We start from the raw sequence: 14,908 nt of genomic DNA on the forward strand, positions 1-14,908 counted from the left end.
CATTCTAGTCCAACGTGAACCAATGTTCTGACCAGAACTCAGAATTCAAGTCCAGCCGCAGCCTATGGATTCCGAAGTGTTTGAGGCGTTCTGTTGAGAGAAGATCTTGCAGCATGTGAAGCAGAAGGCGGACCAAGCAATGATCTATATTGAGAACAAGGTGAAGGTGATGAAGATGGCCACAGGGCTTGAAGCATCCTTTCACCATGGGGACTTGAGCAAAGTGGGGCGGAAGGCCAAATCTGACGGATGGCTGACGCAAGACAGGTGATGGTTGCTACAAGTGGATTTGGGGCTGGGATCAACTATGCCCATTTGCAACTAGTGATTAGTGAAGGCATTCCAAACTTGAAGGAAGTCAACAAGATCTACCAACAAATTGGACGTGCTGGCAGGGATGGAAAGGAGGCAAGGATTGAGTTAATACCGCAACACATCGATGTACCTCAGTTGGACCCAAAGCAAGACCACAAAGATATGGAAGATTTCAAAAGGGCGCTGATGAATCTGTTGAACTGTCCGGCGCAAGTCTTTTTGGAGGAGGAGGATGAGGAGGTGCAAAGTTGTCAAAACTTTACAAGTTTCAGCTACTGCAGCCAATCAAAGCAGCTCAGCCGTAATCTTGGGTAGCATCACTAAGAGGAGATTGAATGAACTGTTGGCCAGGAGACATAGGAAATGGACCAAGTGGCACCAACACTACAGAGAGGAATTTGAGCTTGACTGTATCAGGACTGCATGCAAGAGGCAAGAGACCATGATTTCCGGATGAACCGGGACCCAGCATGAGCAGGCTTGAGATGATGCCATTGATTGAGAGACAGAAATTCTGTTGTGTAGAAGAGGAGAGAAGGATCCAATCACCACCTACCGGAACAACATCCCGACCTGCAAGTGGCAACTGAGTGGATATGACTGAGGCGCAGCGGATCCAAACAATTGTGGATAATGAAGCAAACTTTCAGTGTCACACAGTGGAGGATATGCAAGGCCATTGTCCAGAATGCTATATAAGGCACCAGGACTTTGTCAAGCACCCAAATCCCAATTGTTGCAAACACAATTGGGGCCAATGCCTGCGCTGTTGATCAAGTGAGTGATGATTTCCATTATTTGTTGGTTGGGGGTGGTGATCTGATCAGGTATTAATCCTATGTTGTAGGAGACCACCAGCCTGGAGGGTGCACAGTCCTATCACTCTTGGACTCAATGAAGAAGGAGCGCACCAGGCCAAAATTGTATACGGCGTGTTACAAATGCCCCCTTGCCAGCCGGGGCACAGGAATGTTTCAACTTTCACCCAGGGAGGAAGATTGCCAGTAATTGCAAGACAGGGTTTTCAGGAGTGGCAGAAGCATTCGGCTGGTATGTTTATCGTGAAAGGAAAGAGCTCCTTCGGGATTGGTACCCTGGGGTTGATAAGATGGATGAAGGTGAATATGCGGAGTGGTTGGGGGTAACTCGCAGAACTCCTCTACACCCTGTTTCATGGCCCAATTTTGTTGAAGTTATGATTTTTTATTTGTTGTATATGGAGGGGTGGAGGTTGGGTGACAATTAACATTGTTAGATGCTTGCACACCACTTAATAAATATTAGTTAGTCATTGCTATCTAAAGTCCTTCAGAGTGTGTTGCCATGAGCTTTGCGCAACTGAGGGGGCAAGAGAAAGAGTTGTTCCCTTGAAACATTGGAATTGAACCACCCAGTTGGCCAACAACAGTTCACTCCCTAGAAAACATGCTTGGCGGAAGTGAAGGGTCCAGCAAATCTGAGTTTCAGATGGTAAATTGATATGTTTCTTCCTTGATACAGAGAAAGGTTACTCCTAAGGAATCCTGGTTGCCAAAGATGAACAGGCCACCTGATTTTTTGATGGAGATAAGAGTTCACTCCCTACAAAACCAAGTTGGCGGGAGTTACCAGACCAGTCACAGTCCAGTGTCTCTATTTTGAATGCAAACAACAGTTCACCCGCCAAAACACTGGGTACCCCTGAGTGAACAGACCAGCAGCTCTGTTTTAAAAGCAAACAACAGGTTACTCCCTTGAAAAAAAGCTTTTCAGAAGTGAAGATTCCAGCAAATTGCGGTTTCTGAAGCAGAATCCATTGGTTTCTTCAACAATTCACTGCCAAGGAATTGGGCTGGCCAAAGACGATCAAGACACACAATTTTTCAATAGAGAAAACAGTTGGTGGCCAAAGATGAACAGGCCGGCTTATTTTTTGATAGAGAAAACAGCTCACTCCCTAGAAAACATGGTTGCCACAAGTGAACAGGCCAGTATATTTGTTTTGTAATGATCAAGAGAACAGTTCACTCCCCAGAAAACATGGTTGTTGGAAGTGAAAAGGCCACCAAGGTGTTGGATATCAATAAGGGCTCTTTCTGGTAAGTGATCTGCTTAGTTGAATGTTCTGATAACGAGAACAGTTCACTACAGTTCACTGCCAAGAAAAGTTAATCATGGAAGTGAAAAGGGCAGTCTCTTTTTGGATAGAGACAACAGCTCACTCCCTAGAAAATATGGTTCTGGGGAGTAAATTAACAGCCCAGTATCTGTTTGATAGAGAGAATGTAGGTACATGATTTATGGAAGTGAACAACCCTATGTAGAAACACGTTTTATACACGTGAATAACCCAGAATTTTTACTTGATAACAAGACTGGTCCACACCCTAAAAAACATGATTACCGGAAGTGGAAATGTGTGTTCATTTTTTTAGGTAAAGAAAACATTCTACTATCAAGAAACCTTGGCCCTCCCAAGTGGTCAATTTAGAAAGCAAACAAACAGTTGACTCCCTAGGTTCCCAGGGAAGAAAAGCCTAGCTATCCAGCTACTCAAAGTGAACATGCCGCCATCTTTCTTGGGAGAGAGAGGGGATTGATTACACCCAAGAAATCTGGATTTCCAGAAGTGGACCAGGCAGCTTATTTTTTGATGGAGGTAAAAGTTAACTTCCTAGAAAACATGGTTGGAGTGAAAAGGCCAGTAACGTTTTGGATACAGATAACAGCTCACCCGCCCAAAAAACAAACATTTTCACAAAGTGAACAGCCCCCTCAAAGGTGTTGATCAGGAGGACATTTCAGTCCCCACCAAAATTATTCCTGGGAGTGAAACCTTTATGATAGAAAGAGAAGCTCACGGCCTAGGAGGAATGGTGCTGGGGAATAAACAAGCCCAGATCATTTTGACAGGGATAATGGCTCCCTCCCTACAAACATGATTTTTGGATGGGAACAACCAAGTACTTTTATATGATAAGTAGCATCTTGAAAATGTCTGGATAGTTTGATGTCAAATTGAATACTATAATTTGTATCTGGTGAGGTGCAACAGGCACTGTACCAGTCCGCTATGATAATATCTTTGCAGGAGCAGCTTGTACATGAGGAAGTGACACCACACACAATATGCAGATTGGATAGGGTCTGATTATCATGCAATGAAATGGAACCTATACACAGCAATTGAACTAGTATTGGATAAAAGTGAGACAAAGCTCAAGGCAAGTGAAACTTGGCTCTGGTTTCTAGAAAAGTTCACTCATGAGTTTAACTGTAGGATAGGCCCACTAGGATCTCAGTGGGCAAGCCACAAACCACCCTTTATTGGGTTGTTATTCAGGAAAAAGGCCAATTTAAATATGTGGTTTTGCAATAAAAAAAGGCACATTGAAGGCAAATGGCAGAAAAGTGCAAATGTGAAGTGGCGAACCACGTGAACCGGCCTAAAACAGGCCTAAATTGAGCATGAGCCTCAAGAACCGGGGGAAAAAAGCCCCAAAATGAGTGTGAACCCCGTGAACCGGGCCCAGAAAGTGAAAAAACTGATGAACCACAAGAGCCCAAGCAATAGTGTAACAGCAGACAGTTTTGCCAGAAACAATTGTAAATCTGCATGCTGGTCCAATATGATTGCAGGAAGGGTTGAACTGATTGCCATCTTTCAAGGATCCAGCAAGAGAAGATAAAGAAAACAACCAGGCCATGCAGGCAGCAAGGAAAGCATAAAAAGGCGGCAGGTCTCAGTAACACTGGGCAGAAACAATACTAAATAGGATGGGACCAAAAGCGCCCCACAAAAGAACCCCAACAACGGCCTTCAGCCCGGATTTTACGCAACCGTCAAACCAGCCTGTTGTTTTCAGCGGCAAGAGCTTCCACCTCCACATTCAAATCATCTATCATATCACCCCTAGTTTTGGAAAGATCAGTGACATAGTCCAGCTCATACGCCTTAACCATGGAAGTGTCGTGCAATGCGTTGCAAAGCTGTTTTTGGACTGGGAGGGGAAAAGGAACACTCAGCACTCAGGCCACAGGAAGACACAGAAAGTAAGCATGGACACTGACAAGTGGTGATGGAGCATTGAATGTTGTTATCAAGGCAATGCTGGCAAGACTTTTTTGATTGAGCGAGATGGCATTCTTCATTTAAGCCAACATCAGCGCATTGGTCGCAAGCGTATTTCTCAAGTGATGGAGTTGGGAGCAGGAAAAGTTCAGTTTCATCACGCAAAGAAGAAGTGCACAAATGATGAATTACTCTGGTGTACCCAAAGGGCATTGTTTGGGGCAAGCCGGTTTGGTAGATGGAGAGGAGAGGATCAGAGCTTATTGGAGTTGCACGACGTTATGGATGAGATCAACAAGAGGTTGGGGAAGGGAGCAAAAACAGAAGGTCATTATAGCGTAGAAGATGTTTGGATGAGAGTTGAAGTGTCAAACAGACCTTGGATAAATATTTCACAAGAGAACAAGCAGAAAGTTGAATAAATCTGGTTACCAGGAAACCTGTAGTGTTGAGATCGCATGGAAGCCAAACAAACACTGAAGAGGGTAAAACAGAAGTGAAACAAACCGGTGATGATTAAGGACCAGAAGAGGAGGGAACCAGGCAAGCTGGAAGAAGAAGTGAACTTACCAAACAAAGAATTACGCCAGATGCATGTGTTTTTCTGGGAAGAAGATTAGAGGCACAAGTCGAGTGGGTTGGAGGAGGAGAGGGAGGCAAGAGAAGTCAAACAAAAACAGTGCTATGCTTGTGCGACCCAGAAGCTGTTGATTGGTGTGTGACATGCGACTGAAATGCCACCTGCTCCATCTGGGACCAGAAAGTCAAAGGAATGAAGTCCACATGTGTCACCCCAAACAGACAAGCAGCGGAAAGAACATTCAACCAGGTGAGATATCTCATCACTGTGTCCATCAAGCCAGTGTAAACAGGAACAAACAGCGCAAACAAATGTAGGACGTCGATTTCTTGGGTTGTGCACCATTTTGCCAGTGTGGAGATTGCAAAAGGGAAACAGTGACCCCTCACCTCTCTCATAATACCATCCTTCACGTGTTGTGAATTTGGTCTGAGCTGAACTTTCCTGAAGATATTGCATATCATCCTTGGTATGCAACATGCATACAAGGCCTTTTGAAATTAGTTTACCATGTTTGACCATATTTTTGTTAACACCAACAAACTACCAAATTAGTGAGATCTGTCAACCGGACACATTGTAGCTGCTACATTTGGGGGTTTTGTGGTCATTCAAGGTACACAATGAACATTTGAGGGCATTTGATTAGGTTGTCACCAAAATCATGGAAGAACTAACACACTGTGTTGAGATATAGTGGCAGAAACACCAAGAAACAACCAAATTAGTGATATTTGGCAACTGATCACATTGTGGCTGCTACATTTGGGGGTTTTGTGGTCATTCAAGGCACAAAATAAATTTGTGAGGGAATTTGATTGTTCTCACTACAAACCTTTAGGCCCTGTGTCAGCTGGCTACGCAGCGCAAGCCAGCATAACACAATAAAAGCAGTTATAAATAATACTAAATTAATATGTCACATATGAGTGACTCAAAAGTAACAGTTTGGTGACAGATATTTATGTGAACTGTCACCTATAATATAAATCCAAGTTTATTGAATCCACAGAAACACAGAACTCAAGATCATGGTTTCTGCCTGTGTTCTTTAGCAAAAGGCACTCATCACTGTTGAATTTAATCCCCAAACACCCCAAAGGGCACCTTGGATTGACCCCCCAGCTCGTGCCGCAGCAACACGCAAAAAGGGATTGGTCATTTTGGAAATCAAGGAGGGCCTAATCAATTGATTAGGGCAGCTCCAGGGAGGGGGTAGGACAAAACCGGATCCCCTGGGGGCCCACTACCCCCACACCCTCACCTTTAAATACCCACCTCCCTTCCACCAGATAGACTTGGCTTGAGCCTTGAGTTCCTCACCTCACCCGTCGCCAATTCCCTACGCCCATTGCCAATCCCCTACGCCCGTTGCCAATCCCCTACGCCCGTTGCCATGGTATGATACATGAAAATCAGCAGCATACTCCCCCCCCCACAAAGCCTCTTTGACGAGGGAGAGGTCGAGCAACAACTAGCCTGGCATCAGAGCCGACTACAATCAAGGATTGAAGCACACCAGAGGTGGATTGTTGCAGACCTTGCGCGATTCCACCGCTCCAATATCTACCAGCTCAGCGTTGTCCGGGTCTTAGGAAGCCACCACACCCGGCCCGAGTTCTTGTCCAAGCTATTTGGCCCGCTCCTTGTCAACGGACAGGAACAAATGCTGCCAGAAATCTTCCGACGTTTGGATGAGCTCCAAGACAAACTTGCCAAGCTGGGCATCTTCTCCCACCTCCAAGTCTCTCTAGCGGCCACTAAGGACAATCCACGGGGATCAAGGCGCTTGTCAATTTTGTCAAACGCGGCCGGTTCTTCCTCAAGGCTTTGACCAATTTTGGGAATGGCAAGGGCGCCCTGACCAGCCTCGCCCGCGCCCAAAACCTCTTTGGTCGAGCCAAAGTCTTTGAGGCCGGCGTTGGCCTGCGGACAGGTCCGGGCCGAGGTTCCGCTCTTGGCGGCAAGAGCACGTGCCGAGCTCGCTGTCAACGCCTGCAAACATGACCTTAGCAAATTTGTGAGCTGTAACAAAACCGTCAAGGGTGTGGCTGCCAAACTGAAGGTGAGTTACAAGGCTCATTCAATTGGTCTTGCAAGAATACTTATTATTTTGCACGTTTGGTTTTAGATTTGGATTGTCTAGACTGAGACCGGCTATGGTGCCCATGAACTAAGCTATGATCTGACCACCCGTACCATTGGCAGTCTACTTCCCGGTGCATCAGATAGGTTAGCCAGATCAATTCCCCAGTTTTTGGCCATCATCACAGAGAAAGCTCAGTTGGCTGATTCAATATCCTTGATGCCTAGCATTCAACAGGCAGCAGCTGCTAGCCCTAACCTGAAGTCAGCTGTCACATTATCTTGGTTCCGGGACACACGAGACCAGTCAGTATTTCCCACAAAAGGCTCTTTGCTCAAAATAGTGTAGGTACAAACTTTGGATCACTTTTTCCAAAGCCTAGAAACAAGAAATAAACCAAATCAATTCTATTGCCAATTTTACTCAAGACAAAGCATGCTCCTCTCTTTAGGCAAACCAATTAAATGAAATCAACTGGCAAATCTGCTATTTCTTGTCCGCTTTTTAATACCCCCACTGTACGTATTATTGGATGTGAAATCATGAGATTTTATTCATACATCAGAAACATGCGGGGACCAAACCGTTGCCATCCTCACGCCTTTGCCGTGTCAAACGGCTGCACTCAAATGGGGGCTTGGTCAATGAGATTAACAGAAGGCTACCCTCAAGCTCAGCAATGAGCAAATTCAGCAGCCATTTGATCTAATTGCATTTCATCCACAACACTGGCAACCTACTTACCACTCCCTCACCTTCATTTTAACTTTTCCTGCAAGTCACCAGCCCAAGTCCTGCAATGATTCAAACTAATCGCTTGCTGAGGTCAATGAACATCAACTTTGTGATAAGCTAAGATTCCGCAGCCAGATATATGTTGAGCATGATGTGAGTTATATTCTGATTGTGAACACAAACAAAAATTGATTGCTGTGGTTGAGGTATCTGAACTTGTTGGTCAATCAGGAATCGGCAAGAATAACATCCTCTGGTGCTCTTTACACTTGATGACGGCCAGTGGCCCTTGGCGGTATGCGGTCAATCTCAGGGCCAGTTGCTTCACAAGGGTTAATATTATCTTTTGTCTACATGTTTGCCTGTTGGAATGCTCTCCATTTTTCTCTGCTTGTTGTGGCCACTATTTGAAAGCCTTCATCATTCCAGTGTCACATTAACTCAGTTTAGCTTGGGTTTCACTTCTTCATGACTTTTTCACTCTCCTGCTCTTTTTTCATATCACGGCTTTGTAACAAGATCTTGTTTTTCAGCCTTTGCCTTCTATATCACTCAATGTAACCTCTCTCAAATGTGAATACAAGAAAACATTATCATGTAATGATTGGAGAAATCATTGCTATCCTCACCTGCCAGCAGACTACCTCAAATTAGTTAAAAAAAAACCATTATTGACTCCTCATGTCAAATGCCTGCGCTATTGTGGTATTGTGGGCTGTTAGGGCTCTGGAAAAAAACCATTGCCTTTACTGGCAAGTGTAAGTTGAAAGTGGGAGGGAGAGACGTCTGGGTGACAAAGGAAAAGGTATCTGGGCGGGATGGGGGTGGTAGGCCATAGGTTTGGACCCTGCAGCGGCAGAGCCGCTTTGGGATCTAGTACATAATAAAACAAAGATAATAGTGTATATTTATTGAAAGGTGCACACTTAATGAATTATATTCCATCTACGCTAGCACCAAATAAGTTACAGGTTACATGTGTTAGAACAGGTCTGGGTGGATAAGAATCCATACCCGCGTGCGCAAGCCGCCAGTACCCATGTCACAGATACTTAAGTGACACTAGTCACATGTCCAATATCCTTCAGCAACTGGGATATCCTCCACAAAGAGGATCATCGCGATGTTGACTGCCCCATCCGAGCTTGCTAGTAATATATGATTGAAAACATCAACAGCCCCATCAAAACTAGCTAGACTGACAAAGGATCTGTTAGCACAAGAGAGAAATAATATTTAAAGAGGTCTGTTCTTCCTCTGTTTTCTCTCTCCTCAGCTTAACATCACCCAACAACATCCTGACCGCTGTCCGCTTGACTCTGTCTGAAGTCCCAGCCGTTTGCAATTTGAGGAATTGTTCTGTTTTCTAAAGCCTCTTGTCTCCCTGAAGACTTGTTGAATTCAAGAAGGAGCCTTATTAGTGAGTAATAAACCCCTTCTCTTTATTCAACCTGTCTTCATTTCCACTCCTGGGATCACAACCACACCTGCTTTGCAGGCCCCAGTGTATATCAGAGGGACTAAACCACTCCCGCTACGTTGGGCCCCTCTTTTTATTATTGTTTATATTTATTTCTTTGAAATAAAAACCCAAAACCCTTCCAATTTACCTTTTTTATCAATCAACTTCTTTACATCTCTACCAGCATGAATCCTTGCGAAAATGCTGAACTGATAAGCATACTACAAGTCTCCGCATCCTCAGGTTACGCAAAGAAGAATCAGATTGGAACTACGTCCCTACAGCCTGAGAATTTCTCACTCCGGATCACGGGAAAGGATTTCCAAGTTAGGAGATGCAAGAAAGCTCAAAAATGATTTATTGGACTCGTCTGGCCTTGGCAAACAAAAATTGAAGTATGCACATCTTGAAGATTACCAGATCATTGCCAAATCCAAATCATCATTGAAGCGGAAAGCAAGCAAAACAATATCTTCCTGAGGCCCTTTTAGGCTTTGTCGTCTGCTTGTCCCAGCAGAGTCTTGAACTATCTTCAAAGCCTTGGCGCCCACCCGAAAGGCCAACCAGGTCACAGCTCAGGAGGAAGGCAAAGAACGCTGGAGAGAGGATCAACTCAATCTGAGCTTGATTCTCAAAGTCACTACCAATTCTCTCATGCATGATGCTCATTATGACCTTGGAAGTCTTATCATTAGCGCCAAACGTCCCCAGTTTAGTGGATATAGTCTCAACAGCCAGACCCCAAAGTACTGCCAGGGAATGTAAGCCAGAGCTCACAAATTATATACCTCTCCTCACATAACTTTGTCTCACTCATCTAAACACTCTCTTGTCCCAGTTTCTTGTAGCAACAAATCCGTTTGCAAGAAAACCGCTCTGGGCGGCAAGCGCAAACCAATCAAACACAAGTAACTTATTCAGGTCAAAAACGCTGCCGACGCCGGAGATGAAGAATTTGGGCAAGTTCTTCAATTGGGTGGTCCACAAACAGCAACATCAACACCAATGTAAAGGGGAAAGTCAATAAATTTGCTCTGTTACACTTTGCTGCCAAAACTGCTCCTTTGGCTCTGCAAGTCCAACTGTAAGACCAACAAAAAAGTGCACCAACTTCTGATTGTTCCCCTTTGTTGCAAATTAGTTTCCGTTTACTTTTGGCGTGTTTTGTGTTCTTACATCTTGAACAATTGTTTGTTGATCTCTTATTTCAATCAGACCCTTTTAGATGAAAGACCCAACAAGCAGGGAAATTAGCCTTTGTGGCTCTAAAGTACCTCTGGGAGACCCGCTGTCATCACAGGAAGTCATCCAGTACTTTGGGTTATGATGAAGGAACCCTATTAAGCTTTGAGTTTCAGTCTTGCGTCGAAATCAACCAGATTTCAAGCCATCTTCATAGCACCCGTAGTCTCCCCTTTGTCTTTTGAGTGATACCCTCGCGAGCTTAACAACGCCTCTCCAAGGAGGCGCAAAGCGTCTCCCAAACGCTCCCCCAAGGAGGGTACACTTGTGTTACACAAGTTCAATACCCGCGCACCGGTTAAATACCCGGTGTTGGGACCATATTCGCCAGGCTCAGATATTGGGCAGACCCGGGCCCGATGCCCTGGGTGGCATCCCCAAGTTCAACGGAAATCAGGAATCTGTTGATCCCACATGCCTGCATGCCAAACCAATCAGGCCAAGAAATTGCAGGATCCCGTCCAGTATGTACGTGAATGTGCGATCAATTATCTTGCACATGCAAAAAGCTGATTATTGCAAGAACAAAGCAAATACAAGCAAACATGTGATACTTTTGTCAACCCAAACGTAGTCTGCGCGGTAGTTTTTTTCCTATCATAGGAAATTGGAATTGTATGTTGGAGGCAGCTTAGGCTTGCAAGAGCACCTCGGGCCACTAAAACCCATTGCCGCCACCACTCATCCAATTTTGGTTGGTTGGCATGTTATTACATTGTTGGCCCTCATCTAATGAATTGTTAATGACATGCTGAATCACCTCCAAATGATTACTGTTGCTTATCAACTGATTTAGTTTGACTGTCAACGATGCTTTGGATCTTCAGGCTAAATCAACCAAGGAAGAGGGCCGCCGGATACTCAAAGCCGGTCCAAGAATAGCCTCTTCCAAAGTTTCTGATAGCATCATCAAGAAAGGATACAATTCCCCTTTTTTGAGATCTGAAACCATCATTGATCCAATCTTAGGAACACTCAATGAATATGCAAAAAAGTGGGACAGATTTACATATTTGGTGCCATACGCTACACTGGTTGGCCCTTCAACGTTTGGGAAAACTCATTTGCTCATGGAGATGTCAAGGCACATTTGCGTGGTTTTTATCTGCCTTCGTCCTGAGGAATCCACTGGCTACCCCCCTAGATCCGCCCTTGCTGATAGTCTGGTACCAGTGGCTTTTGGCAGTATTCACTGGCATTATCAATATCTTATTACTTCTATCTTTAAAGTTGTTGCCAATTTTTTGAACAGTCAGGATCCCGCGGAGGAGAAGCAAGAAAGGCTGAAGAATTGGAGCGACTACATTGAGGTGGCAAGCTTTGAACAGCTTGATATGTCTAAACAAACCCAGCAAAAATTTGCCAACAATGTTCAGGCGGAAATGTCGAAATTTGAACACGGCAAAGACAGCGTTTCAACAGCAGCCAAAGCCATGAGTAGATCTACGGAGTTTGTAAATGAAAACTTGTCAATGAGGGTACTACTTGCACTTGATGAAGCCAGCACACTACACCAACAAGCCCCTGGCTCCAATGATGAACCATCATTCTTCAACACCTTTCGTCAAGCAATCAGCAGGACACCTGAACACATGGGGTTCTTTGCAATCCTGGTCAATGCCACACCCCCAGTAGCCAAATTTAAGTCCTCAAGGAAATTTGACCCAGGCGCAAGACATGGTTTTGTGGGAGAAGAACTGCTTTATCCACCAATCTACAAAATTCTTTTGTTTGATGCAATGGTCCCGTCTGACCAACCCCAATCCTGGGCGGAATTGGTGTCTCCAGGAGCAACTCTTCAAGTAGGGAAGTCCAATCTATGGTGCCTACTTTTGTGATGCCATGGCCAAACAGCATCCACCCGCGGAAATTTACAAGGCCATTTTGAGTTTGGCTGGGCTTAAACTGCTTGGGCCGACCGGACTCACTCAACCAGGCATCTTAACAAGAGCGCAAGCCTTTGCATTCCTTGTTCCCACCATCCAGCCACGGATCAATGGCGCCTTATACGTCAACGCCGAGCTCATCGCATGCCATGCCGCTCATTGCAATCACATCTTCCCAGACTGGGATGCGGTGATTAGTAACTACCCGTTGCAATTTACTCTTGCAGCAGCTTCTCTCAACGTTCTGCAGGATGAAGGTATGTTGATTCAATGCATCAAATCACTCATTACAATTGTGCAACTTGGACTCGCTCCCGCCAGAGGCACTTGTGAACTTGCTACTTGGATCATTTTGTTGCAGGCAATGCAACACGCTCTAGCTACATTGGACCAAGATGGTGTACGCACTGGGCGTCCGGTTTGTTTGGTGAATTCCTTGAGAGCTTTAACTGGCAAAGACAAAAACGACTTGGTTCTTGGTTCAATAGGCCCCAAGCAGAAGAAGGATCTTTTGGATAACGGAATGGTTTTTTGGAATCATTTCTCTTGCATTAACTATTCTCAAACACCCAAAAACCTTTTAGGTTTCATGCACCAATGCATTGCTGCACAATGCCGTTCAGACCAGCTAGGTATCAACCAGATTTTTGCAATATACCTCAAATGTGACTCAGACAATCTGCATGAAAAGAACATCTCATTCTGTGGAATTTGGGCCAGTAGCTGGCAAATGGACCACAGCGTAGAAGATGAACAGTTACCCAATACTTTATTGTATGTTCAACTCCAGCACAGCAACCCTTATCTGATCGTAAATATCAACTTGGACAGTGCTCAGTCAAGTTGGCCTGATCTTACGAGTTCAAATGCTCGTAGGGACATGATGAAGCCAATGGACAAAACATCCAACAGGCCTCTCTCTTCTTTAATGATTTGGATGAAATTAAATGTCTTATTCAAGGGTTAATCAATGCCTTGAAAGAACTCATCAATGCCGAGCCAGATCTTGCAGAGCTTCAACGTGGTGAGGCAGGGAAACAATATTACAAGATAATTAACCCACTCCTAAAATCAAGCAATTAAATAGCACTGTATTTCATCAAGTATCAAATTTACAATGTTCTTTTCTAAGTAACAAAATTCTAAAATAATTCCAGTTAACTTGCCTGGGTCTTGCATTTCTTGGGCTTGGAAATGCTTCCTTTTTTGCAAACAGCTGTGGTGCAATTAGCAGATCCACACTCCACATTTGATACCCTGCTGGTCATCTTCATTTGTAGAAGATGGTTGTCTGAGACCAACAAGGAAAAGGATGATTTGACCAATTCAAGGAAAAAAACTTGATGTATTGAGATACCAATGTCAGGCAGTGATAAAAGTAAATTTGTGCGGTAGGACTAAGTTGATGTGACTGGTGCTACTGATGATAAGGATGATAATTGGGCTGGGTGTCCATTGGCCCGCCCAAACCCGGCGCGGACACACTTTTCTTAGGATTATCAGACTTTGGCCCGGCCTGCTACTGCTATCAAACAGCGTGGGCTGCCCAGCGGGGGCCCGTGGGCTTAACCAATCTGACCTCAATGACCCCCAAAGACCTACCCAAGTACGTAAATGTATGTGCCCTTCACCAAATACCCTTGGTGGTGTCTCTGAAAATATGCAGTCTATGTACACTAAGTCACCTGTTGAGGCTTTTGTGCACCCAAGACTGGATGAAGAAGTAGAATGTGATTTTCTCTCTTATCCTTGGTCCCTCTGCTCTCCATCCTATCAGATCAATCATGTTGTTATCTTTCTTTTATGTCTTTTTTTCTTTTTTTACAAAATCAATGTTATCACAAATTTTTTTTTGCTGGCCAATGGGAAGCCTGCGGGTTGCCTGCAGGTACCCGCTTTACCCGCCTATCTCCAAGCCCGCACGAGCCACCCATGAGCTGCTTGTGTCTGCAATGAGGCAGACACAGGTTTGGGCCAGAAACAATATTTTGGTGTTTGGACCCGGCCTGGCCTGTCCAGCATTGTAGCGGGTTGAGCTGGGCTAGCCCGCGGGCAGCCCCAACCCTCCCAATTATCAACCTTAACTGATGATAGCAGTACATAATCCTATGTGGGTCAATCAAATCAATGGCCCAGATGAGGGTAACAACGAGTTTGACAGATTGCCTTGATAGGCAACTTTGACTATAGGCTTGGCATGACAATATTGGGCAAATTTAAACACTCCAAGCTGACTGGCACAACATTGCCGTTGACTTGCCTGGTTGCATTTGAATCGTAGTCCTGACCGGTATAGCCTATCTAAAGGTTTGAGTTGCCCTTTCTTTGCGTCGAATCGAATTCGTCTCATTGGGAGATCAAGTTAGGCCTAGGCAAGACCAAAATCATTGATCAGGCCCGACTAATGTCATAATTGGGTCTACTGCAATTGATTTTTGGAGCTGTCCTCATGTTGAGCGGCTGGATGAAACCAATGCCAATGGTTGTTAGCCTCCAATTACTAACGGCTATTACACCGTGTTGGTAGACTGACAGAATTGGTTGGATATGT

At 44.7% G+C, this 14,908-nt stretch overlaps 3 protein-coding genes across 3 annotated transcripts; all 3 read left to right on the forward strand.

Moving 5' to 3' along the window:
- Positions 1 to 249: 249 nt before the first annotated feature.
- On the forward strand, positions 250 to 772 carry PtA15_5A724 (uncharacterized protein; the record flags this gene model as incomplete). Its single annotated transcript, XM_053169516.1, has 2 exons — positions 250 to 517; positions 564 to 772. The coding sequence occupies 2 exons, from the start codon at positions 250 to 252 to the stop codon at positions 770 to 772; spliced, it is 477 nt and encodes a 158-aa protein (XP_053020705.1).
- A 5,582-nt stretch (positions 773 to 6,354) lies between these two features.
- Positions 6,355 to 10,141, forward strand: PtA15_5A725 (uncharacterized protein; the record flags this gene model as incomplete). Its single annotated transcript, XM_053169517.1, has 6 exons — positions 6,355 to 6,760; positions 6,815 to 7,011; positions 7,093 to 7,178; positions 7,260 to 7,337; positions 9,925 to 9,990; positions 10,078 to 10,141. The coding sequence occupies 6 exons, from the start codon at positions 6,355 to 6,357 to the stop codon at positions 10,139 to 10,141; spliced, it is 897 nt and encodes a 298-aa protein (XP_053020706.1).
- A 2,172-nt stretch (positions 10,142 to 12,313) lies between these two features.
- On the forward strand, positions 12,314 to 14,670 carry PtA15_5A726 (uncharacterized protein; the record flags this gene model as incomplete). The annotated part of the gene is made up of 2 exons (XM_053169518.1): positions 12,314 to 12,614; positions 14,639 to 14,670. The coding sequence occupies 2 exons, from the start codon at positions 12,314 to 12,316 to the stop codon at positions 14,668 to 14,670; spliced, it is 333 nt and encodes a 110-aa protein (XP_053020707.1).
- Positions 14,671 to 14,908: the final 238 nt, after the last annotated feature.

Source organism: Puccinia triticina, chromosome 5A (genome assembly GCF_026914185.1).
Source record: "Puccinia triticina chromosome 5A, complete sequence".
Lineage (NCBI taxonomy): Eukaryota > Fungi > Basidiomycota > Pucciniomycetes > Pucciniales > Pucciniaceae > Puccinia > Puccinia triticina.